This window comes from Fukomys damarensis, unplaced genomic scaffold (genome assembly GCF_012274545.1).
Source record: "Fukomys damarensis isolate Sample0158 unplaced genomic scaffold, DMR_v1.0_HiC HiC_scaffold_17, whole genome shotgun sequence".
Taxonomy (NCBI): Eukaryota; Metazoa; Chordata; class Mammalia; order Rodentia; family Bathyergidae; genus Fukomys; species Fukomys damarensis.
In genome coordinates, this window is record NW_022900929.1 from 42,086,179 (window position 1) to 42,113,073 (window position 26,895).

Consider the following 26,895-nt stretch of genomic DNA (forward strand, 5'->3'; position numbering starts at 1 on the left):
GCGATCCCAAGATGAGGACAGTCTATCTAGGAACTAGATGCTGGGGAATTTAGTTCTCTAAATAAAGGGGCTGCTGAGAGTCCCCCTACGGTATCTCATGAATTACTTCAAAGCAAAAATATGTAACTGAAAATATTAGCAAAATAAGACATAGGAAATTGGGGAGAAAAACTCCTGAATGTCTGAGAGGCATTGAATGAAGTCTTTCCTTACCTGGCTGAAAAAAGGGGGGATATTTGACTGTTACTGTCCAAGCTGCACTAATGGCACCCTTCGTCCTCTGACATGGCTTCTCATTCTTACTGTTTTAATTCAGCATCCCAAATAGTTTCAGACAGTCCTCGCAAGTGATCTAATTACGTGACTTCTTAAAAAAAATTCTGATATATTAAACACATTAAATCCATGTCTCCTGAGAACAGAATAGTCAGGAGAACTTTTTTAATTCGGAGGAATAACACATTTCATTTCTTTGTGTGAAGCAAATTCAGACTAAGTCCTCTCTCCTACTACTGTGTTCTGTAAAGTAAAGCTCAGAATTTAAATGAACACTAATAGATCGTCATGATTTCACTGAAGTTCGTTATTTCCTTTTGGTATCTAGACCCCATGATTATAAAGATTGCCTTATTTGGAGAGGTCAGTGCTTGTTGAAAGCAGCATCTATGCTTGTGCAGTTAGAGTTGCTGGAGGGTAACTGTGCCTTTCTTTTTATTCTGTACAAGTACTGTCCAGGTTTGATCTGCATTTGTTAAATGCATTTGAAAGCTAGCCCCTCTCAGGACAACTCTGAAGAACAGTTTGCTACCCACTTTCCCAGCATCTGTTTTCTTTCATGTGCCTGTAATTTGATTAAGATTTTGCCACAGAGGACATACAGTGAGGTTGTAGGAACTTATCTAGAAATTTGGTATTGGATGTATTGAATCCTAAGCAATTGGAAAATCTTTACCTTTCTAGCAGTAGCAACTTAATTTTCCTTTTATTTTTCTTTTGTGTACATGTGTGTGTGTGTTTTGTTTATTTGTTTGTTTGTTTTGTTTTGCTTGGTAACGGGGATTGAACTCAGGACCTTATGCTTGTGAGGCAGGCATTGTGCCACTGAGCTAAATCCCCAGCCCACCTTTTATTTTTCTATTTAAGGAAAATGATATCAATTCATACTATTTTCACCTTACTTTTTGATAGGACACTTCATTAACTCTTCAAGGTTGTCTATTTAACTTTTGGGTTAAAATTGTTTCAACTTTCTTTTCTGCCTAACACTCTAGTTCATGGAATTCATAATTTCCAAAATGTATCTCTCTTCATGTTTTTTTGTAACTGGCCCAGACCTTCACGGACATATATTTTACAAACACAGTGTGCTTTTAAAACTCCCCATTAGTTCATGGTAGAATATAATTCTTTTGTAGGATATCTACTCGGTGGGCATGTGGTGCGTCTTTTTCATGGTCACGATGAGTGTTTGACAATACCATCCACAGACCAGAATGATCCCCAGCACAGGTAAGCCAACTGCTTCATCTCTCTCCTAGCTATCTCAGGTGACTGAAACCAGAGTTTGCATTTGTACATTTTTGGCCACAGATGAATTCTGTAGGTTTTGCTCAATTGACACACATTCCTTCAGCCTTGAGATCCAATGTGTAAAATAGGAAAAGAAGGACAATAACATTTGTTTATGGGAAAATATATATATGGATATAAATAGAGCAGAAACTCTGTGATGCTGTATAAGCCCTTTTCTTTGGTTGCTGCTGGGTTTCTGGTAGCATTCATACATACTGCAACACCTCTCTTGTTCGTGGAAATCAGGCTAATCATTTTAAGGAGTCTGTGTGCTGTCACAAATTTTTAACCAGGTTCATCAAAGACATCATCTCTCTTCTTCCCATTTCATGTACTAAGTAACTAAGGTGGAGTTTGTTGACTTAGTTTTGCTCTTACCAGCTAGCTCTAGAGAAGCCAAGTGGCAATATCCAGCAGGAGCTGCTTTCAGCAGTAAGCAGTGCTGAGGGCAACAGTAGGAGGGCGCTGCTGAGGTCATGTTCTCTGGTCCTCTAGTTAACGTCCTCACTGGGGCTTCCTGAAGCTTCAGAACTATGAGATGGACGATATTAAACCAAATCCTAAATTTATACTGAAGACTTATTTAGTATTCTGTTTGTCATCAAAAGAACAATACATTAAAAGGTTTGCCATATAACTATTTAAGTCTGATGTATTAACAAAACATCAAAGCTGGATGTAGCGGTGTACATCTATAGTACCAACCACTCTGGGAGACTGAGGCAGGAGGATTGTGAGTTTGTGCCCAGCCCGAAAACAACCTAGTGGCTTAGCAAGTCCCTGGCACAAAATTGAAAAAGAAAATGTTTTTAAAGGGCTGGAACGATAGCTCAGTGAGAAGGCTCTGGGTTTAACTAATCTCTGGTATAGCAGTAGTAGTAGTAGTAGTAGTAGTAGTAGTAGTAGTAGTAGTAGTGATAGTAGCCGTAGTGATAGTGGTAGAAGTAGTGGTAGTAGAGATAATAGTACCACCAATACCCCTGGCCCAAGTTAGGCTGAATTTGAAACAACAGTAAGTCTGGCCTGGTGATCATGCTCTCTTGTCCTTCTGTGTCAGGATCCTTGTCACTTGCGTTTCTTTCACTAAAAAATAAAGGCTTACAAATCTGCACAATTTGGCAATTAGCTAGTTTAGACTTTTGTGAAAAGTCACACACTGGCTGATTTCAGGTGGGATCCTAAGAACCAGAGCTCCCGAATCTGTCAGAGCTCACTCCTCATTTGATGCACTAAAGGGCCCCAGTGACAACGTGCTGAAGTATATTACTGTGTGTCTTAGAAACTGTCCCGCAGCTATATGGACTCCTTTCTGTTCTGAGTCTCTTCCTACTTGCTATGTTCTCTGAATGATCCCTTCATGGGAACCAGATGTGATCTAGAACACAGGCTGGGACATATAAAATACAGATCTTTGTCAAGTGTCTGATTAATTCACCCCGTTCTCCCTGGCGCTGGGCCAGTGACCTCTTGATTAGAAAATTCAGGTTGACCTGATTTCCAAAAGAATTAGGAATCCCCTACCCTCAGTAACGTCATGTGATCCTATTGAGGTGCAAGAGTTTTTCTTTTTCTTAATCAATGAGACTATGAAATAGTTCATTTACTGTCTCTTTTATATCTTACACTGTTGCATCAAGAGGAAAGATTGCAAGTATGTAAGGAGCTAAATTTTTGTGATTGGATTTGCAGTTATGTGCATAATGGAATACCCTAGAACAGGGTGGCAAACCCATGGCACACATGTCACAGCAAGCTGTTTATATCATTGACAAGTTCGCCATCACTTTCTTCACAGTTGTGTTCCACTTATCATGGTAGAAACGTGAAAAAGTGAGGTGCTCAACATATAGACATCTCCCTACCACACATACATACACACATCCCTGTCATTAAAGTAAAAGCCACATTAGAAACAGCCCGGGTAGGGCTGGGGATTTAGCTCAGTGTCCCTGCATCTGCCTCGCAAGTGCAAGGTCCTGAGCTGGATCCCTGATACTAAAAAAAAGCAACAGCCCAGGCAGCAACTATACTGCTTGGAGAGACTTCTCATTTGATGGGCATTCTTTTTTTTCTTTTTTTTTTTGTACCGGGATTGAACTCAGGACCTGGTGCTTGCAAGGCAGGCGGCAGAACCAGAGCTAAATCCCCAGCCCTGGTGGACATTCTTGTTAACAACAGGATCCTGCTTGAAGGGAAAGGTCGTGCAAGTGTTTGAGTGGAGGGCTAGGGTGAGTGAGGTAGGCAGGGAACAGCTCCCAAGGGGTCCATGGGAAGTAGGCCTTTGTGCCATCCCTGAGGTAAGAGAACTGGGCCTGCCTATGCTCAGGACTCCGGAGGCTCTCGTTTGTGTTTTAGAAAATGAAACTAATAAAAATGGCAGGGTTTCTTTAAAGAAGGAGTTGTAATTGACAGTGTGAAATAGGAAGAAAAGGGCTAAAAGTGTAGGGAAAGTGGGAAGGGTAGGGGGAAGGTAATAAGGGAAAAGAAAAAAAAATATGAGAAAATGAAAAAATGGAAATAAAGTGTTTGTAAACGGGGAGGGGAGGAGGGGGTGAAGGGAGGGCAGGGACAAGGGGGGAAAATGAGAACCAAGACCGGTCATGTAAAGGTACAGGATCCCAGTAATGAATGTAACTGTACTGTATACCTAAAATGTACCAATAAACTCAATGAAAGAAAAGAAAAGGAAAGAAAGAAAGAGAGTTGAGACTGAGACAGGTAAATAGCTATTGCTTGGTCCACTGGAACCCGGCTGTGTTATATCAGTTGGAATCTTCAACAAAGCAGGAAGCCTTGGCATTCTTCGGCGTATAGTTGAGGTGAGTGAGAAGACTATTCGTTGCCTTCTAGTGTCCAAAACAATTCTCAGAACTGGCCGGGATCCTCATGAACACTGACATCAGGGGTAGATGAGGGAATGAAACAGAACATGCCAGCATGCTGGCTTCCTGAAGGACATTGTTCTCATTCCTCTGCGCCATGCAAGCTGCTGTCTTGATGGACAGACTCTCGCAGAATGGAAACCAAAGATCAGCGATCTCACGTTGTGAGCGCCGATCCTTGACTGCCTCTGCCTTGTCACACACCCTGGGTTAATCCCTTAACCTATTGAAACTAAGGCTGAGCTGTCAGCCAAGCTTTCAACCGCACCTCAGCTTACCACCCACTCTACTCCTCTCCTTAGAATTATTTTAAGGAACAGGGACAAGTTGTTTCGACCTTAGTAACCTTGTGAGATTAAACAGATCAAGCTGCGAAAAGTGTCCCAGGAAGTAAGAATGAACCGCTCAGACTCCTTCAGATGTCAGCGGTGGAGCAACCTGTAGGGCCAGCTGCTGGCAGAAGTGCTACGACCTAGGCTGAGCTTCATCTCCACCTGAGGCACCCTTCCAGCCTGCACTGAAGGGGGAATTGCCAGGGAAAATCTCAGCCAAGGTCTCCAAGAGGCTCAGTTATTGCAGAATAATTTCCCTTCCAGGCCTGGTACAGAGACAACTGGTGTGTCAGAACACTAAAGTAATATAGATTTTCCTTTCCTGATAATTACGGTGTAACTTCCTGATCACATGTACATTCAAAAATATTTAGAAATATGCTCTATGCTCTCACCTTCCAGAAGGAACCACTGTTAATACTTTTTCATTATATCTTTCTGCCATTAACATGTTTCTCTGTGTTTATAAATGCCAATTTTTACACAAAATTTGGATAAATCTATAATCCATAGTAGTTTGAACATCCATTAACATACTTGTGCATATTCACTACTTTTTTCAAAACACACTGAGCCTTTACAATCATCCAGAAGGTAAGTGCCCTTGTTAAACCTTTTTATAAACTTATGAGATGCAGAATTGAAGGGAGCCTTCCCAAAATCATAGAGCTAACAGATTCAAATTCAGGTGTAAGCTCATATTTTGAACCAAATAATACTACTACTCCAGAGGAGAAAATACACAGTATTTGTTTATTTCTAATGCTTACTTATTGCTTCCAAAACCTGGATCAAGTTTATTCTGAGGCTTGAGTGATTCAATTGTGATACAGACAGGTACTTTATGGCGGAGGTGGGAATTTTAAATTAGTGAACTTAAATGCAGTTAAATGATCAATCTTGAACAGAGGCCTTACACTATAAAAAGTGGCTGGATTTGAGATCCCAGCCAATATGGACCACTGTTTTTAAGATGTGCTCTTAAACTATGATAGACCATTTCACTGGATCTTGGGCTCTAAATTGGTTGAGCCCCAGTATACAGATTTAAAAATGGGCTTTGCTAATCAAGAAGATCGTTTTATTAAATACTCGATCAATAATTCTCAGAACTTTCAAAGTCATAAAAAGCAAGGAAAGGCTAAAAGCTGTAACAGATGAGAGGAAATAGGAGAGGCTTGATAACTAATTGCAGTGTGCCAGCCTAAATATGATCCTGGAGTGGGAAAAAATTAAGAGAAAAATGTAGATGAACTCTAAATAACATCTTGAGTTTAGCTAATAATGACTTCCAAAGTTTTCTCAGTTTTGACATATATACATACTGTGAGCAGTACGAGATAATGACATTGGGGAAGCTCAATGAGACTGTACAGGACTTCTGTGGGCTTTCTTTGCAATTTTTTGCAAATCTAAAGGTATTCCAAAATGTTAAATATATACATATATATATGTATATATGTATGTATGTATATATATATATATATATACATACATATACATATGCAATGGAGGATAACCCTGAATGCAAGTGAGAAAGTAATAGTGCAATAATAAAATCATGAACTGCGCATACTTAATATAGCTGTGTCCCAAGCTCCCGGAAACAATAGCTGTGAGTTCACTCTGTGCTGTGGATGTGTTTTAAAAAGACAAAGCCATTTAGAAGACATAAAAGCAAATCAAGGAGCTTAATCTGAAATACTTGGAGCATTCTGTGTTGGTGTCATGGCATGTGTGTGACTGGGCTATCCTGACCCGTGTTCTCTGCCCTCTTTACCTTGTACACCTGGTGATCGACAGTGTGTATATGGTGAGTGGTCCCCTCCCCCAAAGCAGTTGTTATTCCTCCTGAGAGCGTGAGACAGAAACTGTGCTGCCCTGAGACTCTTGCTTCACGTTTGACTTCTGAGATCTTAGACCGACAGCAGGTCTGTGCTGCCTGTGCAGGCAGCTGTGCCTCACCTAATGCTGATCTCCAACTCTGCTCACAGGAGAGTATTCTATGAAGCTGGGGGAGCTGGGAGGAGAGCCAGGTCCCTGTGGAGAGTGGAACCCCTTCGGATAAGGTAATGGAGGGCCCAAGTGTTGCGTTCTTCAAGGTTGCTTGTTTTTCCAGGGTAGTCCATTCTCCTAAATATTTCACTTGCCCTAAATATTTCATTTGTCCTACATCACCTGGCAAACTCTCAAAAGTCCCTGGTATAAGATTTCCAAGACTACTGTTTTGACTCTGAGACTAATGATCCCCCTGCCCCTCAGTGCCTGAGTAATAAAAGCAAAGCTCATACCAGGCCACAGCAAATTTCTTTGGCTATTTGTTAATTCTCTGGTTCTCAGACAGTCTTCCCTCCTCTCAGTAGATATATTGGCTCTGCTGGAAAGTTACCTTTAAATGACAGAGACAGATAAGTAGTCATGATGGCCTTGAGTAAGAGAAACCGAAACTTTACTGAAGTGCACCTATGAAAAGTTGGTATTTATAAGAACTTTTCCGAGATGGAAATATGCCTGCCTGGAAGGAACAGGAACCTGTCTAGAATAATAGCTCATGAAAGCTTAAGTAACATGTCCCTTAAACTCCAAACTACTGATGGGGGGACCAGCTGAGTGCACCACCTATATTTTTCTGAGTATGTAGGGAAGTTATGCTAAAGCTAAGCTTAATTGCTTGGGGTGAGAAAGGTTGAGTACCACAATCTGGTTTTTCTTTTCTGCCTTTCTCTTTAGCATAAGGCTCAGTGTCTCCCTGAACACATGTTCAAGGTTTTTTCATGAGGGGTATATACCCCAAAAGGGGTTTTTGAGGTAATCCACTGCAGAAGAAGGGAAAATACTAGAACTTCTCTTACACCCCTGCCCTCCCCCGACACACAATACACACTTTGACTCATTTAAATGTTTTACCAAGACGCTACTTAAGAGACTACTGATTTAAATACTAGTTTGGGGGCAATCAACAAAAGCAGTACATATTTAGAGTATAAAATGAATACTGCTCATAAGGAGTACCCACTTGTTAACTGTGTGGGGCATTTGTATTCTCTTCATAGTCCTGTTAAAAATATAATGGTATTATATACCCTTTTCTTGGGATATTAGACTTTGCTTGTTTAATGGGCTTTTTAAGTCAAAGTGGATATACACACATGCAGTTGTTAGTTCATTGCCCCAGAGACCTTAATGTGAAGAATTAAATCCTTTAATCAGTGTGACTTGGATTTGTTGATGCCCCAAAGAGTCAAAGTGGTAAGTGATGTTAAAATTTGACAAATACATCTTTTCAACGTTGCTTATACATTCAAAGATAAATTTTGAGTTACTGGTTATTCTATGGATAATTTCTTCCATAACAGTTATCATAACTTTTATTGAATGCTAACATTTTGCTGGAAGACCATGAAAAGATTAATAAATTCAACATAGGGTTCCCTTTATCTTGATTTTATTTTTTTTCATAGGATTTATCTCCCTCTCAGATAGCACAATATTTGTTTACTTATTACACTTGCTTATTACCTGCCCCTCCTGGTTATTTTTGGTATTTTTTATTTTGGTTATTTTTGGTATTTGTCTTGAAAATAGTACCCCCTGAGGTAATAAAACATTTCGATTTAGATAAGACATTTGGAAGGGATGCGCTTCTAAACCACCTCCAAAAAATGTTTTCCCTAAAAGGCAATCAATCTTCCTATCCATTTTCTGGGTATTTGCATCAAGATGCTTGAGTAGAGTGAAGGAGAAATTAGAAACTTGGGGGTTCCAGTTATATTAAACTATTGTCCCGTCCTCAGATTCGTGTTGCCTGTTGGATCTTTCAGAGGGGTCCAAAGAGATCACAGGGCTGAGTTATAGACAGACAGGATATGAAGTCCTAGGCCAAGTCAGGAGACCCGGGCAAGTCTGCTGGTGTATGTAAAAAAGCACACAGTAAATGTTGAAAAAGACTTCTTTCTCTGATTTTTCTACTTCTGTCTGCTTCACCTGCCCAGCTGGAGTGGCAGCAACATCAGGTGGGGCCAGGCTTTCCGACTCCGGCACCTCACCACAGGCCACTACCTAGCCTTGACCGAGGACCAAGGCCTTCTACTGCAAGACCGGGGAAAGTCGGACACCAAGTCCACAGCCTTCTCTTTCCGGGCATCGAAGGTAAGGAGTGATGAACTGAACTCTGACACTTCCAGAAGTGAAAGCTTGGAAACCTCCAGGGAGAGCTGTGATTTCAGAGGAAGTAGACTGAAACCAAGTGAGATTGGAATTTAGACCTGTGATGATCCCTTTCTTTTTTATCCTTTCATTTGAGTTCTTGAATGAAGTAAAGGATAAAGCCTTGGGTAAGGGAAGACTGGAAAGCCCTAGAAAGCACAGGGATCATGGGAGTGAATATTATTGCTCAGAGACTAATGGAATGTATTATTATATAGTACATTCTAAATTGTTTTGAGTAGCTTCTGAGTTTCATGCTTCACTCCCGTAAAGCAATGAAGGTATGAATGTAAGAGCTTCAGTTATTTAAATCTAGAAAATTACTTCAGGAAGCCTCAGACTATGTAAGTCTGGACACATGATCTTGTATTACTTGTATTATTCAAAGTTACTCGTGCTGTGTTCATCCTTTTTCATGGCTGCCTCCACTGCCCACGTATCTTAGCTTTGTCCTGCCCATCCCAACCTTCATAAACGTTGGCTCCTATACTAGCCAGGTTAAGTCCCTGTGAAGAGTTTCGCCATTGGATGTGTCTGTAAACCACCATTTTCAAACCTTTAACTCGAATGCTCAGCCAGGTTTTGGTTCTGCATAACTCAGAGCTGGGCATAGCTGGATAGTCAGGATTGCTTGCTGTGCTAATTTCTGGTGGACAGCTGGCTTTTCTGCAACTCGATGATTTCTCTGGAAAGATCACCCAAGCATACGAAAAGCTCTGCCCAGATGTCTGTCCAGTTTTCAGGATGTGTGAACTTCTGAGAGGACAGCTTGCCGTCTCCAGTGGGAGCTTCATCTCTGGTTTCATTCCTCTTTGCTCTCTCCCAGAAATAGATTTGATTTGTGTTCTCAACACAGTTTCGGTAAAGGGTTATTGATGATTCTGTTTGTGTAGGGAGAGGTGTGAAGCTGACAGCTGCATTTTCTTTAGGAAACTGCTGATCCCTAATACAATCTTCCTTTCTTTGAAACTGAGGCGTGGTCTTTCTCCCACACACACACTTTTTTTTTGGCTCTCTGATCCTATTAGGCCAAGATACTCTCTGGCATGTACTTTTTTCTCCCCAGAACTGCCCTACATTAGAATCAGGCTTTTCCAACCCCCATCCTTCAGTATTTAAAAATGTGAGCTTCTTTTCTTTATCTTCCGGAGCTCCCCTTAAAGGCCACCTCTGTCCACTCCTCAACCAAGGGCATGTTGCCCACTTGACCTCATTCTGGTTTCCTGAATGGATTTCCTTCATGTTACCATCAATACCTCTTTTAGATTCCCAAGACTACGAGGGAGCTTGAATTCAAATTTATGTCTAGCAAAAAGACATTTTGGTCTCCAGGAGGTGGTTTATGTCAATACACCCTGCTAAAAGAACCAAAGGGGAACAAAAGCAACAGAAAAAAAAATTGTAAGAAGAGAGTCAGGCAGGGTCTCTTTCTCTGCTAAGGACAACTGGGTCATGGAGTGGGAGGCAAGAGCAAGTAGAAGTAGGGCAGGACAAAGGGGGTAGAAAATGAGAAATGACTCGGCATGGCTGATGACCCGTTAGTGCCTGAGTATGCATGGTTGGACCATTCCTCACCTGAGTTCACCACCCCTCTTTTTCCTCGCCTACTTGAGAGGGGCTAGGACAGAGCAATGACCCCAGGGTCTTAACCATGTCGCTTAGGGAAAAGGGATCTGGCTACCTCCCATGAAGCTGGCAGGGTCTCATTCCTAGGAAGCCTTCTGTCTCCTTCCTTTCTTGGCTCCACCTTATGCACCATGGCTCAGTGTTGTGCCATGGTCTCTGGGGAAGCCAAAATAATCTTGGAGCACCATGGGGTCCTTATAATACTTCCTGTACTTCACACCACTTTTGGCTTCTGACAATATTTTATCCTCAGAAAGCCCATTCCTTGTCTCCCCAGGTCCCTCCATTTCTGTACCCAGAGGCAAGCAGCTGATAGGTAGAAAGTCACTGCAGTGCCATAGAGGTCACTGGCATTGCCAAGGTGGAAGTGAAAGTCACCCATGAGTCACCCTGTTCTGTGCAATTGTCAGTGCCTTTACATTTCATTGAAGTCACTGTGCTACCAATTTTAAATAGCTCAGTGCAATAGCACTCAGCCCAATTTCATTTCCATTTGAAAGAAATCAAGATTAAAATTACCTAGGCTCTATTGCAGAGCATACATGGATTTGCTTGTACAAAAATTGGGGCTTCCTTGGACTATCTTGTGGGTACAGTATTTGACATCTTAGAATGTCAAGCTGCAAAGAAGGAAGACCATGTGGTAGCACACAACTCTGCCACATATAATCCAAGTAGCTGTGGGGGAAGGAACTGGGAGATGCACTGATCTCTCTGAGCCTCCGCGTGGCTCCCCCGTAAGGACGCTCTTACCTTGCGAGGTGCAGGGGTGATCTTTGCCACCTGTGCACTGGTGTGCTTCCCCTCCCAGGGCAATAGGATCCTCAAAAGACAGAAGTTTGAGACCTATTTTTCAACAATGCAAGGGCACTGAGTTACCTTGCCAGCTCCGGTCTCTTAAGGGGTTAAGTGACATGCCCGAGACAGCATGTCAGGATATAGATGGTGCTAGGGAGTGGAAGGTCCCTCTGTGGAAAAGCAGAGAGGCAGAGACAATAAATCGTATCTATGTGAATGGGGTGGGGGAGGAAGTGGTGTGTTTATCTGGTCCTTTTGGTTTACTAGAAAGGCTAGTAAGCAGAAGACAATTCCTGAGATCATTTTGGGGGCTTCAGTCATATGTTTTGGAGGATACTGGACCACGAGTCTTTTTTTTTCTTAATGGAAAGTACCTACAGTTTTATTTTTTCTTATGAAGATATTTTCTTTAAAATCATATTTGTAATCCATGAACATACATTAAAATGGTAGGCAGTACATCTTTAAAACATTTTTTAACAATGGGCTTTCTCATCGACTGGAGAATGGATAAAGAAGCTGTGTTTTTCTATATAATGGAGTACTACTCAGTCCTAAACAATGAGAAACTAGAGTCACTTATAGCTAAATGAATGTATATTGAGACTATACTCTTAAGTGAAATAAATAGGACACATGTGTAAATGCTGAATAGTTTCTCTGGTGGGAAAAACTAAAAGTGTAAATAAGGTTCAAATTGTATAATTGATAATGTGAAATAGGAAGAAAATGTCTAAAGAAGTAGGAAGGGTAGGGGAAAGGAAAGAAGGGAAAAGAAAAAATACAAGAAAAGGAAAAAATGGAAACAAAATCTTTGTAAATAGGAAAGAATGCAGAGGGTGGTGGGAGGGCAGGGGTATGAGGAAAAAATAAGAATCAAGACCTGTCATGTAAGGGTACAAGATCCCAATGATGAATGTAACTGTACTGTATACCTAAAAAGTACCAATAAACTTAATGGGGGGGGGACAATGGGCTTTCCATGTTGTATTTTTTGGTTGACTTATGTTAGCCTGTTAACAGCTGTGACTACTAAATTGGGGGCCATTGATCAGCTGCAGATGCACATTTATATATTCCAAGATTGGATGAGGTTGAGCTCGTTCAGGGTGGTATGGCTGTAGATAGCACATTTTTGTCCTCACCCAGCTACCCTTACAAGGAAGGTGTCAGGTGCCCCTGGGAATCGTGTGTGCATGAGAAGGTGGGGTATGGCCAGACCCTACTGAAAGGTGACACATTCAAGCGCCAGCTGCAGTTATCAGCCTGGGCCTGGCTCGGTTTGGATCGGACTTCAAGTCCTTGAGGAAGTTGTGTGAACTATGCAGAATAATGAGCATATGTAGTCTTGGTCAAAGCCCCTCTCCTCTCTTTAGCAGTATGATCCTGGTTAAGCTGGAAGTCCAAGAAGTATCGTTGCCTCTAAAACGTAATTTCTCAAAGTCATGTGAAAGGAGACCCCCTCATGGCTTTAGATTTGCCTAAATCTGCCCTTGGATTCCATCCACTCTCTGTGAGACCTAGAACCCAGTTTTTAATCTATTTGCACCTCACTTGAAGTCTTTTATTAAAAATTCTTTCTTATCTGACTCCAGCCTGCCCTTCCATTGTGTTTCTTACCACTTGTTTGAGGTTGTCTTGAAAGCCAGCACATGGGATGTTTCTCAGTATGTGGACATGCTGTGTTTTTCTCACCACCAGACCTGTTCCCAGGATGTCTCTTAACCTCTCGGCACTAGTGTGGGAGTGAGCTCCTTCTCATACTTTGTGACGAGTATCAAGGGCCCCTCGGGGGAGGAAGCCTTGTTCATGCTTCTGTTATAGTTATCACTCCCTCAACCGGGAGCCCTGGGTGAAATACCCCACCCTCCATGCGTGCATACATTCATTTACATACTGGAGATCGAATGCAGGACCCCTGTGTCGAGCTACAGCCCCAGCCATTTATTATTTTATCTTGAGACAGAGTCTCACTAAGTTGTTAAGTCGCCGTAGCTGAGCTCAAACTTATGATCCTCCTACCTCAGCCTCTGAGTGCTGGGATTACAGGTGTGTGCCACCCATGCCCAGTTGTTTGTTTTTTTGTTTTTTGTTTTGTTTTGTTTTGTTCATTCCAGCACCCTGCCCATTTTATACCATTTAGTAAGTCTGAAAATTTCTTGCTCAAAGAGTATGTTAACTATGTAGCTATGCACTGTAATACACAGTAAAATCCTTTGCATTTCATCCTCCATCGTCTTCACAGAAATGTTCTGTCATCGTTGTGTAATCATTGTGCTGCCATAATCCCATCCTGTCCGCACTCCGTGAGAGATGCACTTTGTGTTGGACATCTAAGTCAGATTTCTGTGAACCTGATTTCACATCATCTCCCTGTGGTGTTAACATTGTGAGGCATCCCGGGGATTGTCGGATAATGTGATTTAATATTTACTGTGTCATGGCAGTGCTGTTTACACTCCATGTCTCAGTGTCGGTTTACAGCATTAAATTCCTCTCCGGAAAGGATGAATTAATAAATGCTAACGGAGCCCGCCTTATGCATAGCCATTTATTTCATAGCCCCTCGAAAATTACTTGGAAAAGCCACTTTAAATGACCAGGCCGTAAGTCTTGAAACGATTGAACTAAAATCTCAAAATTTTGCCTACTTCATGGCATAAGGGCATAGAGCTATCACTCTTCCCTGTTGGAAGAAATTCTTCCTGTGACAAAAACATTAAATTCAATTTAGGAGGTATTTGCCAAATCTCTACTTGTGCTGAGAGCTCTGCTCCTGCTCAGGTGTGACTTTTCCACCTTCCTCTCTTGCGCCCTTTAACCTCAGCCACCTTCAGCAGCCCCAGAGGCGGCAGCTGGGCTCCACCTGCCTGGATCTGCGCACACATTGGAGCTACAGCGGTGCTGCGTTTACCAGCAGCCTTGCTAGCTCTGCTGTTCTCCTTCCTGGGTTATCAGTTGGGGACAGGGAGGATATGGAGTAAGGAAGAAAGGGGGAAGGAGAAAACATAGACCCTGAGATTCACACAAGCCACTTACTGCAGTTTCACTTTAAATACAACCTAGGAAGGATTTTTTTTTTATTCTTTTTATTGAGTTTATTGGTACAATCTAGGTATACAATACAGTTACATTCATTATTGGGATCCTGTACCTTTACATGATAGGTCTTGATTCTCATTTTTTCCCCTTGTCCCTGCCCTCCCTTCACCCCCTCCCCCCTCCCCATTTACAAACACTTTATTTCCATTATTTCAATTTCTCATATTTTTTCCTCTCCCTTATTACCTTTCCCCCACCCTTCCCACTTTCCCTACAAGTTTAGCCCTTTACTTCCTATTTCACATTATTAATTATCTCCTTAGGATCTTGTGTACTATTATAGTTTTTCACACCAGAGAGACTATTTGGTATTTCAGTTAAAGAAATCTCTGAACATTAAAAATAGGTTTTAAGACTGTCATACACTCCAGCACTGAGCCAAAATACCTGAGTCAGTGTTCTATCAGAAGGATGTGTGAGAAAGGGGAACAGGGGTATTTGCTAGTTTCAATATTATCTGACAGGAAGACTTGAAATCTCATTAAATAACAACACCTTTCAGGACCAAACCAGGTATCAGGAATACATACAAGGGTGGCCCTTTCAGAAGTGCCTTTAAAAACTTTCACCAGGTTTAATCTGGAGGCCAAGGGGCTATATTTGATGGCAGCTATTGTAGGGACCTCAGAGTTCACATCAAACTGTTACTCTCACAAATAAGGCAACCATAACAGAATATCATATATATATATATATATGTGTGCGTGTGTGTGTGTGTGTGTGTATTTATATTTCTATAAAAAGACCAATAATAGCAGTATGTTATGCATCAATAGCAGCAATAGCTTCTCCAGGTTCTGCAGTCATCTGAACAAAATTATAAACATTCAGCACATTCCATTAAAAAAGCAAAAACAAAAAAACGAAGAAAAGAACAATACCCAGAAAACAGCAAAGTTCTGTTGCTGTTGTGGTACCTGGCACCATTTTTTTTAATTAGCATCTTAATTATCATCTGGAAAGAGAACATTCTAGAGTAATATCATTAAAAATAGCTCTGATGAAGCACAGTCCCTACTATGTATCATAAAGCAGATACAAGATATTTTACATTCACAGAGTTATGACACGGTACCGTCCTACATCAATAATACTAGAATCAGTTTTGGTTTGAAATTTACTTTGTCTGAGAATAAGATTGCTACCCCTGCTTTTTTCTGGGCTCCTGTCACATGGAGAACTGTTTTCCATCCTTTCACTTTCAGTCTGTGAGCTTCTTTTTGCACTAGGTGTGTTTCTTGTATACAACATATTGTTGGGCTTTGCTTCTTATTCCATTTGCCGGTCTATTTCTCTTGATTGGTGAGTTGAGGCCATTGACATTGATGGTCATAACTGATGTGCACTGATTTATTATTGCCATGTTATTGGCCTTTTGTTGACTCTTTTTACTTTTTCACCTTCTCCTTTTAGCTTCTTGCCTTGCCTATTTGATTTGCTCTGTTGGGCCTCATGGTGTTGTGATCTTCATTGTCTTTTTCTAGGATCTTGTTTAGAATTGTTTGTAGTGCTGGTTTGGTATTCATGTAGCTTCTCAGGTGTTCTTTGTCATGGAAGTATCTTACTTCCCCATCCATTTTGAAAGAGAGTTTTGCAGGATACATCAGTCTAGGTTGGAGGTTGTTCTCTTTTAGTACTTGAAGTATCTCACTCCAGGCTCTCCTTGCCCTAAGGGTTTGTGTTGAAAAGTCTGCTGTGATTCTGATGAGCTTTCCTTTGCATGTGATTTGTTTCTTTTCTCTTACTGCTTGTAGTAGTTTGTTCTTCTGTTGGGTTTCTGGGATCTTGATTATTATATGTCTAGGTGTAGATTTTTTTTTTTTTCTGGCTAGTTGGGGTCCTATATGCCTCACTTATCTGAATGTCAAATTCTTCCGCTCTGGTTGGGAAGTTTTCTGTCATTAATTCTGTGAACAGCTTTTTTAAGTCATTTGTATTTTCTCCTGCTACTTCATGGATTCCTATCAGTCTTATGTTATTCTTATTTGCATCATCTAGGAGTTGCTGGATTGATTTCTCATGATCCCCTACTGCTTTTAAGAGACCTCTCTTTTCATGGTCACTGACTGCAATCTTATCTTCTATATCTGAGAGTCTATCTTCACATTCTTTTATTCTGTTGTGTACACTTTCAATGGAGTGTTTAATCTCCTGAATATTGGTTTGAATCTGTTTTACGGATTCTGTTTCTTTCCTGTGTTGGGAATTCATTGTTTCCATTTCTTTCTTATGCTGGGCCTTCATGGCTTCTATTGTGGTCCTAAGCTCATCTATTTTTTTGTCAGTTTCTGCTCTAGAGTCTCAAATCACGACTTTCATTTTGCTCACCATCTCTATGGTTATCTGGGAAATTATTTCTGTTTTGAATTTTTCTAGAGCCCAATTGATCTCTTTTGTTACTTCCTGTGCTTTGAGTTCAAGGTGTCCTGTTGGTTCACTATCGGCCTTTTCATCCTCGTTTGCCCTACTGTTTGCCACTGGTGAACTGGAAGTCTGTCTTTGTGTCTTGCTTAAGTGTTTTCTCATTTTTATTTTTGTTTGTTTTTTGTTTTTGTTTTTTTTAATGGAATGTACTGAATGTCTATAATTTTGTTCACTGATATAGTTGTGCCCTAGCTTCTGGGTCTCTAACGACCCACAGACATTCTTATCTTCATAACATCAGAGAAAACAGCTCATCAAATCACCCACAATCCTTTATCCCAACTGATACAATCAGCAACACATTATGATCAAGCACAACTTGGAAACTGACCACCTGTGGCAGTCACTAGTCTATCACCCTCAAACCATTTGAATTAAATTGAAATCAAGAAATCAAGCAGTCCAGAACATGTCTGCAGTGAACATAGTATAATTACCATTTAGGATGGGGGCTCAGACAGCTAGGATGCAAGACCCCTGATCTCAGTTAGCTGATGGCTGAACCCCATGACGCAGACTGCCCTTGGACTGCAAGGCCCAGATTGAGTTCCCCAACCTTCTGAACGGTTGAACTCCACACCGTTCTACTACAGGTTTCCCACGCCCTTTCTTTAAAGATGTTCAAAATTGGGAACTCAGAAAAATACCTTTTATGACCACCTCTGCCTCTGCAGAGTGGGTCCAAAGACTGGCACAATCAGGAGGTCTGAGAATGGGGGGGTAAGGGGAGTTATGGGGGTTCAGGGGCGCCTGGTGTGGCTACCTTATGGCGGCTCCAGGCGGGAGAGGGTGTGGCTATCCTTCCCGCGGTAGATGGAACCCAGGCTACCTTCCAGGCGCTGGAGCGATGGTGGCTCCGAGCGGGAGAGGGCATGGCTTTCCTTCCCGTGGTGGATCAGGGCCCAGGCTACCTTCTGGGGCAATGAAGCAATGGTGGCTCTGGGCGGCCAGGAAGGATTTTTAAAATGCAGATTGAACTACTTTCCCTAGTCTTTCTTCTTCAAAGCAGACCAAGCAAAAAATTCAGTGAAGGAAAACCATGAGTGGGAAGGTGGAATAACCTGGATTTGAGCCTGATTCAGCTTTTCCATTTGCTGTTCAGCCTTAATGTCCTTTTTTTGTAAAAATGGGGATATGAGGGATGTGTCTTAAAGGATTATTGTGAAGATAAAATGAGACCAGGATGATGACCCATGAGGTTCTTTCCTTATGTATAAAATGAGAGTTGTGTTGTCTACCTCAGGAAAGGTATAGAGACTAAATGCAAAATATAGAGAAGAGTCCAGGGAGGTCTTCTGCTCCAGAATGTGCCTGGCCCAAGGAGACAAGTGAATCTGCTCCCCCAGCTTCCTGCAAACAGTAACGCTGGCCTTGTCATCCACTCGTGGGACTCTGCAGCCAGCCCCAGGTGCTGCAAGATGCTGGATTTGTTAAGGAAATACTTAGGTCTCAGATTCCAGATGAGGACTCCATGTAGAAATAAACCTAAAGGTGATTCTTCAAGGTTTCCCCAAAGACACCTATGAAGGAATGCAGTAGCTACAACTTTCTTGAAGGCTCACTCCAGAATCCAATGTCCTGTCTTCCCTTCTTTTTCTCTGAAACACTTCTGGATGCTTGTATCTACCTGTACTGGAGAGCTGGTTTCTTGATTTGTGCAGACACAGGTGGTTTAATGGAGTTGAAGAACAACAAATTGCACTCTAATAGATGTGAATTAGGACCTGCTGTCTTGCAGATAACCATCCCACTCACATGACTTAGAACTCAGCCATCTCTTCCCACATCTTTTTACACCATTTATTTACTTCTTACATCATGTTAGATGGTTATTCTAATAAGCAACCCTAGTATCTCCACAGATTTCTGTTACTTATCTTAGCTATTTCCAAAAGATATTCCAGACAATGCTTTGGAGGTGAGAGAAAGCAAAGTGCTACTCTAAACAGAGCTCCATGTTTGTTTTGTTTTATTTTCCTTGTTCGGTTCTTACCTAATAATAATATAGGAGAAATATAACTACCAACCTTCTAGATGTCGAGGGTGACAAGTTTGTGTCCCCAGAAATCAAAGAATGAATTCCAAGGAACAAAGGAGGTTAAGAGAAGGAAAGGTTTCTTTAGAGATATCTCCTGAGGGACGGGAAGGGTCCTGAAAGCCCTTCATCAGGGTGATTTATACAGCAAAGTCATAACGTGGGTACAACATGAGTCAAACTGCCATCAGCCAATAGGATTACAAGTACTGCATAGCCACGTGGCTAATATAGATCTAGTAGGGAAATGAGTCATGTAGCTAGGGTGCATGGAAAGAATACAGACATTTTGGGGAAGTTGTGGGTCCAGGTGCTCTGGTCACCCACCTGGGTGACTAATGCCTATCTGGACTTACTGGACCAATTACAATATAATCTCAAGTTATTGTTTATTCTTTAGAGAGGCATGTAAGGCTGGCCATTGCATCTTTATCTTGAGGCCAGATCTTCTTCAGATGCATCTCCAGCCACAGTTCTGATATCTTTATTTTTCACCAACTTTAAGAGCCCAGCCCCTCTCTGACTGTGTGTTAATTTCTGTCTAACTCAGCTGCCTATAATAAGAGCTTATACTTTTGCCTGTCTCTTTGACTCTTAGAAGATTCAGTGTTTTTCTAAAGTGTTTTTTTCCCACAGAAAGTTTATTACTATTGTGAGTTTGAGAAACATGAACCTATAGGATGCAGTTTTTTTGTCCTTATTATTGAAGTTCACCTTCTAGATTTCTCCATTCCCTTTGCCACACAATGCTCATCTTGCTAGATTGCCACTCCCTCCCTTATGTCCTTCTGCTGTGGTTTAGAAATAGTTTGGGTGTACCTCCCAAGGGTTTGTACATTCGATTTTAATCTCCACTGTGAGGTATGCAGAATAAGAGGTTAGAAACTTGACTATGGTGTTTAGAGGTGGGGCCTTTGGAATATAATGAGGGTTAGAGAAGGTCACCAAGGTGGAGCCTCTGTGGTTGAATACTGGTGGCTTTATAAAAAGAGGAAAGGGAGCGGAGATTTAGCTCAGTGGTTTTACTGCCTGCCTTGCAAGCACAAGGACAGCACAAGGACCTGAGTCCAATCCCCAGTACCAGGAAGGGAGGAAGGGAGAGAGAGAGAGAGAGAGAGAGAGAGAGAGAGAGAGAGAGAGAGAGAGAGAAGGGAAGTGAGAAAGAGAGGGGGAGGGAGAGAGAGGAAGGAGAGGAGAGGAGAGAAGAGAAAAGGAGAGGAGAGAGACCAGAACAAGCACACATGTACTCCTTACCTCTTGACATGTGATGCCCTCATGAGCCACCTCAGAACTCTTCCAGCAAGAATGTCATCACCAGATATGGCTCTTGAAACCCCAGAACCATGAGCTAAATAAACTTGTCTTTACAGTTACCCAGTTGCAGGTATTTTGTTATAGTAAGGAAAGATATACTAGCACACCTCTAATCTGTCTCCCAGCTGAGCTCATATCAGATATAAACCTTGTATAAAACCATCTCCACGCATCCTAGGGGAGTTGTTTTGTCTTCTGAGTTGCAGATATACTTGGAATAAAGAGTATATCTCCTTGCAATTATTTTTAAACATTTATTAATATTTAACAGTTTCACTAGTTTTTAGCACTAGTTGTAGTAAAGTTTTAATGTCTTATAAAAATGTTTTCCATCATTAAGGTATGTAGCCATTTTCAGGGACCTTAATAACTTTGATGTCTCTAAGGCTCATAGCATCACTGTTGCTGCTTTTTCTGAATTTCTGCAAAAACACATACAGATAAGCAGATTTAGTAGCTGGCTTCACCCTATGGTTATTGACTACCAGGTGTAACCTCTAAAGTGTCTAGGGACCCAAAGCAGTTTTTTAAAGAATAGAAGACATGTTTAACTTTTTCTTTGTAATGGCCTCTTAAACAACTAAGACATTGCAAGCTAGGAACTGGGCAAATACTAGTGTTGGTTCGCCTGTTTGTCATTTGAGAAATTCTAAACCAATCCAGAGAGCAGCAATGTGATCATCTAAGCAAATTGTTCTGATGTGTTCATGAACATTTCACTAATAAGCTGTCAGGAGAGGCAAAAGATAATGATTATCGTCCTTCCACGCATATTAATCCAAGTAACATGCCCCTCACAGTCAGCTCATCATCGCCTGGCTTTGGCAGCTCTCGTTCAGATGAACTGATGCACAAATTCAATGCCCACAGAACAATAAAACAGAAACAAATGATTTGCAACCTATTTCAAGTGGAGAACTGTGTGGGACACAAAGATAAACCCCAGTTCTGACCTTCAAGAGCTTTCAGTCTGGCAAGAGGCTGCCAATGTGCCGGCAAAGGTTTCATATATGGTTGAAGAAGGAAATTTTATTATTACTCAAATATAATGAAGCCCACAGATCAGGAAATGATTGACAATGAAGAGAAAAACCTGTTATTTCCAGGAGGAGGCCACACACTGTACCACACAGAGCCACATAGGGCAGTACCAGGTCAGTCAGTCAGGTGAAATATGGGTATGTCATTTTTTTCTCTTTCCAATACTAGGAATTGATCTCAGAGTCTTCATCCAGAGCTACACTCCTAGCACTTTTGTATTTATTTTTATACAGGGTTTTGCTAAATCATAAAGTAGCCCAAGCTGGACTCCAACTTTCCACCCACCTGCCTCAGCATCCCAGAATGTGGGATTATAGATGTGTTGTCCTGGGAAATAATCTTTTGTCCTTGGCCCTGTGGGTCTATGCTTAACAGTGCAAGAAAAATCAAGTGAAAAAGAACATTTATAGTCCAATTTGATTAAAATATATATACAAACTTTAAAAGTGAGAATTGTAGTTTGCAGGAAGTTGGAAGTTGTTGAAAGGGAACGATGGGCTTGGTCCTGCTCTCAAGGAAGGTTCTATTTCTGGTAAGGTGGCTGCATCAGGGCCCAAACTGTAGTGGGAACTGGGAGGGACATTTATTTATGCTCAAGTCAGAAAGGCTGAGCACTGTCAGCCCAAGTGAGCTTCTCTACCACTGACCTCTTTTGTTCCCTTACTGATTCATCATGCTTGTTGCATACAATTGGGCTTTTAGGGTGGATTTTTGTCTCACTTCTTAATTTTCATTGTTGTTGATTTTCTTTTAAATTAAAAGTGAACATCACTACAGGGAATGTTACAGAACTTCAAAAGATATATATAGAAGCCAAGATGCAGAAAGATACTCTACTCCATTCAGAATAATGACTCTTTTAGTGACTCTAGTATTTGTGTCCTTTTGGCAAAGTGCTATTTAAATAAATGACAAGTGAGAAAACAAATGTAGTAACCATATTCACTGATAGTTTAGGAATGTGCGTAATTTTAACCAGTGATAGTGCAATTGTTCATATTTAACAGATGTGGCATGTTTTCTTTTTATTTCACTGCATTTGGCTATGGTTAGAAAACAGACTAACGTTAAAATTTTGGGCATCTTTTAAGTCCTAGTTATTACTGGCTTGAACATCTCTAAGATGTGGATGTTTCTGAAATGAAATCAAGTATCGGTTGTTTTGTGGAATAGAGGCGTTCTTGACAATCACCTGTAAACTAAGTCCTAAATCTCTTCCCCTGGAAACATATCCATTCTGGGAAATAAAAAGTCACGTTTAAAAATCTAGTCAAGGAAGAAAAGGGGTAAAGGTGTAGGGGAGGTGGATGGGTAAGGGAAGGGTAATAAGGGAAAAGAAAAAAATGTGAGAAAATGAAAAGATGGAAATAAAGTGCTTGTAAATGGGGAGGGGAGGAGGAGGTGAAGAGAGGGCAGGGACAAGGGGAAAAAATGAGAACCAAGACCTGTCATGTAGAGGTACAAGATTCCAATAATAAATGTAACTGTACTCAATACCTAGAATGTACCAATAAACTCAATTTAAAAAATAAATAAATAAAAATAAAAATCTAGTCAATGTGTTAGCACATATATTTAAAATAATTTTCCTATAAAGTATTAATACTGCTCAAAATGGTCCTATATAAATGTGTGTGAAGCAACTAGTCTTGCTTTTATGAAAGCAAGAAAATAAATGAGCTAAAATATAAAATAAATGTGTGTGAAATAAAATGTTATGCATATATAGCCATAAATTCTCTGTATTCATCATCCAAAACTAGTTGACTGATTCTTTCAAAATTTTACCCCTCCAAAAAAAGTGTCATGTAAACAAACACATATACATTATGGTATGCTAAGTGCACAATACAAAACATGAGATTAGTCTGGGAAAATATAGCAAGAGAGATTTAACTCTGCTTTCACAGAGAAAGTCACATCTGTACAGGGTTTTAAAGGGTGGGTAGAAGTTTAGAGTAGTAGGAAAAGCACAGACCTTGGAACTAGACATCTTGATTTAGATCCTGGCATTACATCCTCAAGTGATGTTGGGAAAATAGCCTTATTTATTTTTTCTAGAACTGGGATAGTATTTCTAGCTACAATGTGGGCTTTGTTATTGAGTTAATATCTGCACATGTAAAGAACTTAGAAGTGGTTAATACGCGTGCTGTTGCTGTTCCATCATTAAAATGAGGGGAATGTTGTTGCAAGCAGAGGAACCAATGTGCTACATTTTTTATTCTGTAAAATATTCACAAAGCTGTCTAGTTAATGGCTTTTTCAAATGAGCAATTTAATGCAAGATGTAGAAAAGAAATGGAAATAGATTAGAGCCATTCAGAATAGAGATGTAGAGACCCTGATTGGTGAGGAGGGGAAGATTACCAAGCATCAGGGGCCTACTTCATGACACACTCTTGTGACAGGCACTTCCTGTTGTCACCAAGTGGTTACCTAAGACATAGTAAGTCCCTCTGCACACTGTTAGATGAATAAGTGGTGAAATGGTGGCGATTGACAAATGAAACCCATTGACGGCAGCTCACAGCTGAGAGGTCCCTAAGAGCCTACTATGCAGAGTACTGCATTAGCTGAAGGCACAGTACTACCCTCTGCCTGCTGTCTGTTGAGTGAATGGAGAGACATAGATGATAGGTAGGTAGGTAGGTAGGTAGATGGATTGATCAGAAGATAGATATGATGTTAAAGCCCCCGAGTTAGGGATTTTTTCACAAGATAACCATTAAAATGTTGGCAGATATCAATTGCTATAAATAAGTTAATTGGCCAGTAAAGGTTACCTATTAAGGTATCTAAGCCAAGATGCAGAAAGTAGGAAATACAATAAAGAATTATATAACATTTGAACAGAAGCAGGAAACTACCAACTGCCTTATTTTCCATGGTTTTAAATAATCACACAAGTACCCAAAACTTTAAGTACATTAATGTTACAAGTAACAGCAGAAAAGCAAGCAAGTCTATAAAGTTCTGGCTTGGATGTGCATATCGTGATTATTTTGGTAATAGGTTTTGGCTTACAAATTCCACACAAGTGATTTGTCTTATATTTTGAGTTTCTATTCAATCAGGCATACCTATGTTTGCATCTTTTTTTGTGTGAAATAGGAAATCAAGGAGAAATTGGATTCTAGTCACAAGCGAGAAATGGAAGGCATGGGAGTTCCAGAAATCAAGTATGGAGATTCTGTCTGCTTTGTCCAGCATATAGCCAGTGGGCTATGGGTCACCTACAAAGCACAAGATGCCAAAACATCCCGCCTGGGACCTCTGAAAAGAAAGGTAAAGGACCAGAAAGCCTGCCTGCAGTTGTTTTACACTGGGTTGGGTAGAACTAGGTAGTAGAAGTGATTCTGAGCATCAGGTAAACATGATTGTGTTTTATTTCTTACTATTCCAGAGAGTGATTCTGTGACAGATTGTATATGGCCCCTCCATTCCATCAGTCTAATTTGGTAACTTTGACCCCCCCCATGTTATTATAAGAAAACAAAACAATTCCATAAATGGTAAGTCTGTGAGGAAGGGGTGGGATTTGTTTAATTTGCTTGAAAACCTGCTCTAAATGACTTTTAGTGGTTTCAGTGTTCTGGGATTACCCACATCATTGCTCCCTTCATTTAAGTGGATAATGGAATTATTCTGCAATTTTCATAAGATGGAGACTGAATAGAATCTCTACAGGGAAAATGCAGATTGCATATTAACAAACCCACAGGAACCGATGTGTAGAAAAACAAGATGCTGTAGAATGATGCTGTATCCACAGAGTGGGATCCAGACTTGAGTTGCCCGTCACTGCCTGGCACAATGGGAAACTTGCGTGGATATATGCAGCATGTTTTTACCCGAAAGTCAATTGCCATAATAGTATTTCTTTTGATGGGAGCCAAAGAATAAATGCCAAGAGTATGGTGCTTTTTGTTCTTGGAATAACCTTTCAAAATATAGATTTAAATAGTCAGAAAGTCCCAAAATATGGTCTAGGCCATGTTGTATACTGTAGTTTGGTATATCAGCCCAGTGTGGTAATGACAGAGTTTATAAGAATGCTAGGTATTATGAGAAAGGGTGTTGGAAACAAACCATTATGTGATATTTTAACTTTGTACAAAGTAAAACGCACAGTCAGGCATGGTGGTGCACACCTGTAATCCCAGCATTCTGAGAGGCTGAGGCAGGAGGATTGCCAGTTTGAGCCCAGTGTGGGAAACTAATGACAAAAAAAGGCTGGAGATATAACTCAGTGTGAAGGCCCAGGATAGGGAGAGAGGAAAGGGGGAAAGATGGAAAGAAGAAAAGAGGAAGGGAAGACCAGAAAATATCCAGAAAAAGAGAATAAAATTATGAAGAGGATATAGAAAATAAAATAAATAAGAGGACACACAGATAGCTTATATGAGCTCAATCTTTCTTCTGAAAACAATTTCAAAGGCTGGCTAAAGTATAAAAACAAGGAAATCATTTACAGCTTCCAGGAATCAAGACTCCCAGTACACGAACAACAGCCTCACTGAGAGAAACTGGAAAAACAACTCCTTTCACAATAACATCCAAAAAATGAAATACCTAGGAATCAACCTAACAAAAGGAATCAAAAATCTCTACTCTGGAAACTATAACACTCTGAAAAAAGAGATCAAAGGTGATATCAGAAAATGGAAAGACATCCCTTGCTCCTTGCTTCTGGGCAGGAAAATGGCCATACTTCCAAAACTGCTATATAGATTCAATGCAATCCCAATTGAAATTTCAACAGCATACTTCACAGTCCTTGAGAAAACAATGCAAAAATTCATTTGGAACCAGAAGAGACATAGAATAGCAAAGGCAAGTCTAGACACACAAAGAAAAGGTATAGGGGATATCACAATCCACAACTTGAAAGCCACTGTGACAAAAAACAGCATGCTACTGGCAAAGAAACAGACTCAAGGATTAGTGGAACAGATTAGAAGAGGTAGAAACAACTCCAGACACACTCAGCCACCTCATCTTTGACAAAGGAGCCAAACACTCACACTGGAGGAAAGACAGCCTCTTCAATAAATGGTGCTGAAAAACTTGGGTTTCAACTTGCCAAAGATTAAAACTAGACCCCTATCATTCACTATGCACTAAACTAAAATCAAAATGGATCAACAATATAAATATTAAAATAAAAACACTAAACCAGCTGGAAGAGAGTATGGGTAGCTCTCTTGAAGACTTTGGCATAGAAAAAGATTTCATGAACAAAACACCAGTTACACATGAACTAACACAAAAAATCAACAACTGGGATCTCATCTTATATAAAATTTCTGCACGGCAAGACAAACCACCAACAGAGCTAAGAAACAATGTACATGTGGGAAAAAAATTTACCAGCTGTTCCTCAGACAAAGTTCTACTATCTGTAGTATATAAAGATCTTTAAAAAAAAAAATCAGACCTCCTTATTTTAAAGATCCAATCCAAAAATGGGCATCTGAAATGAACAGACATTTCTCGGACAAGTAAAAGCAGCAAATAAACATATGAAAAAATGTTCACTATCACTGATCTTGCAAGAGAT

At 40.6% G+C, this 26,895-nt stretch overlaps 1 protein-coding gene and 1 non-coding gene across 2 annotated transcripts in view; one reads left to right on the top strand and one right to left on the bottom strand.

Annotated features, from left to right (window-relative positions):
• Ryr3 (ryanodine receptor 3) overlaps positions 1-26,895 on the top strand; it is a 376,321-nt gene that overhangs the window by 86,962 nt on the left and 262,464 nt on the right. Inside the window, exons 10-13 of the mRNA XM_033765294.1 lie at positions 1,416-1,509; positions 6,781-6,855; positions 8,779-8,935; positions 24,447-24,620. Coding sequence (XP_033621185.1) covers positions 1,416-1,509; positions 6,781-6,855; positions 8,779-8,935; positions 24,447-24,620 — 500 coding nt within the window. The remainder of the gene's footprint in view (positions 1-1,415; positions 1,510-6,780; positions 6,856-8,778; positions 8,936-24,446; positions 24,621-26,895) is intronic.
• Positions 20,632-20,755, bottom strand: LOC117286634. The gene has a single exon (XR_004517794.1). It is a non-coding gene; the product is annotated as a small nucleolar RNA SNORA33 (small nucleolar RNA).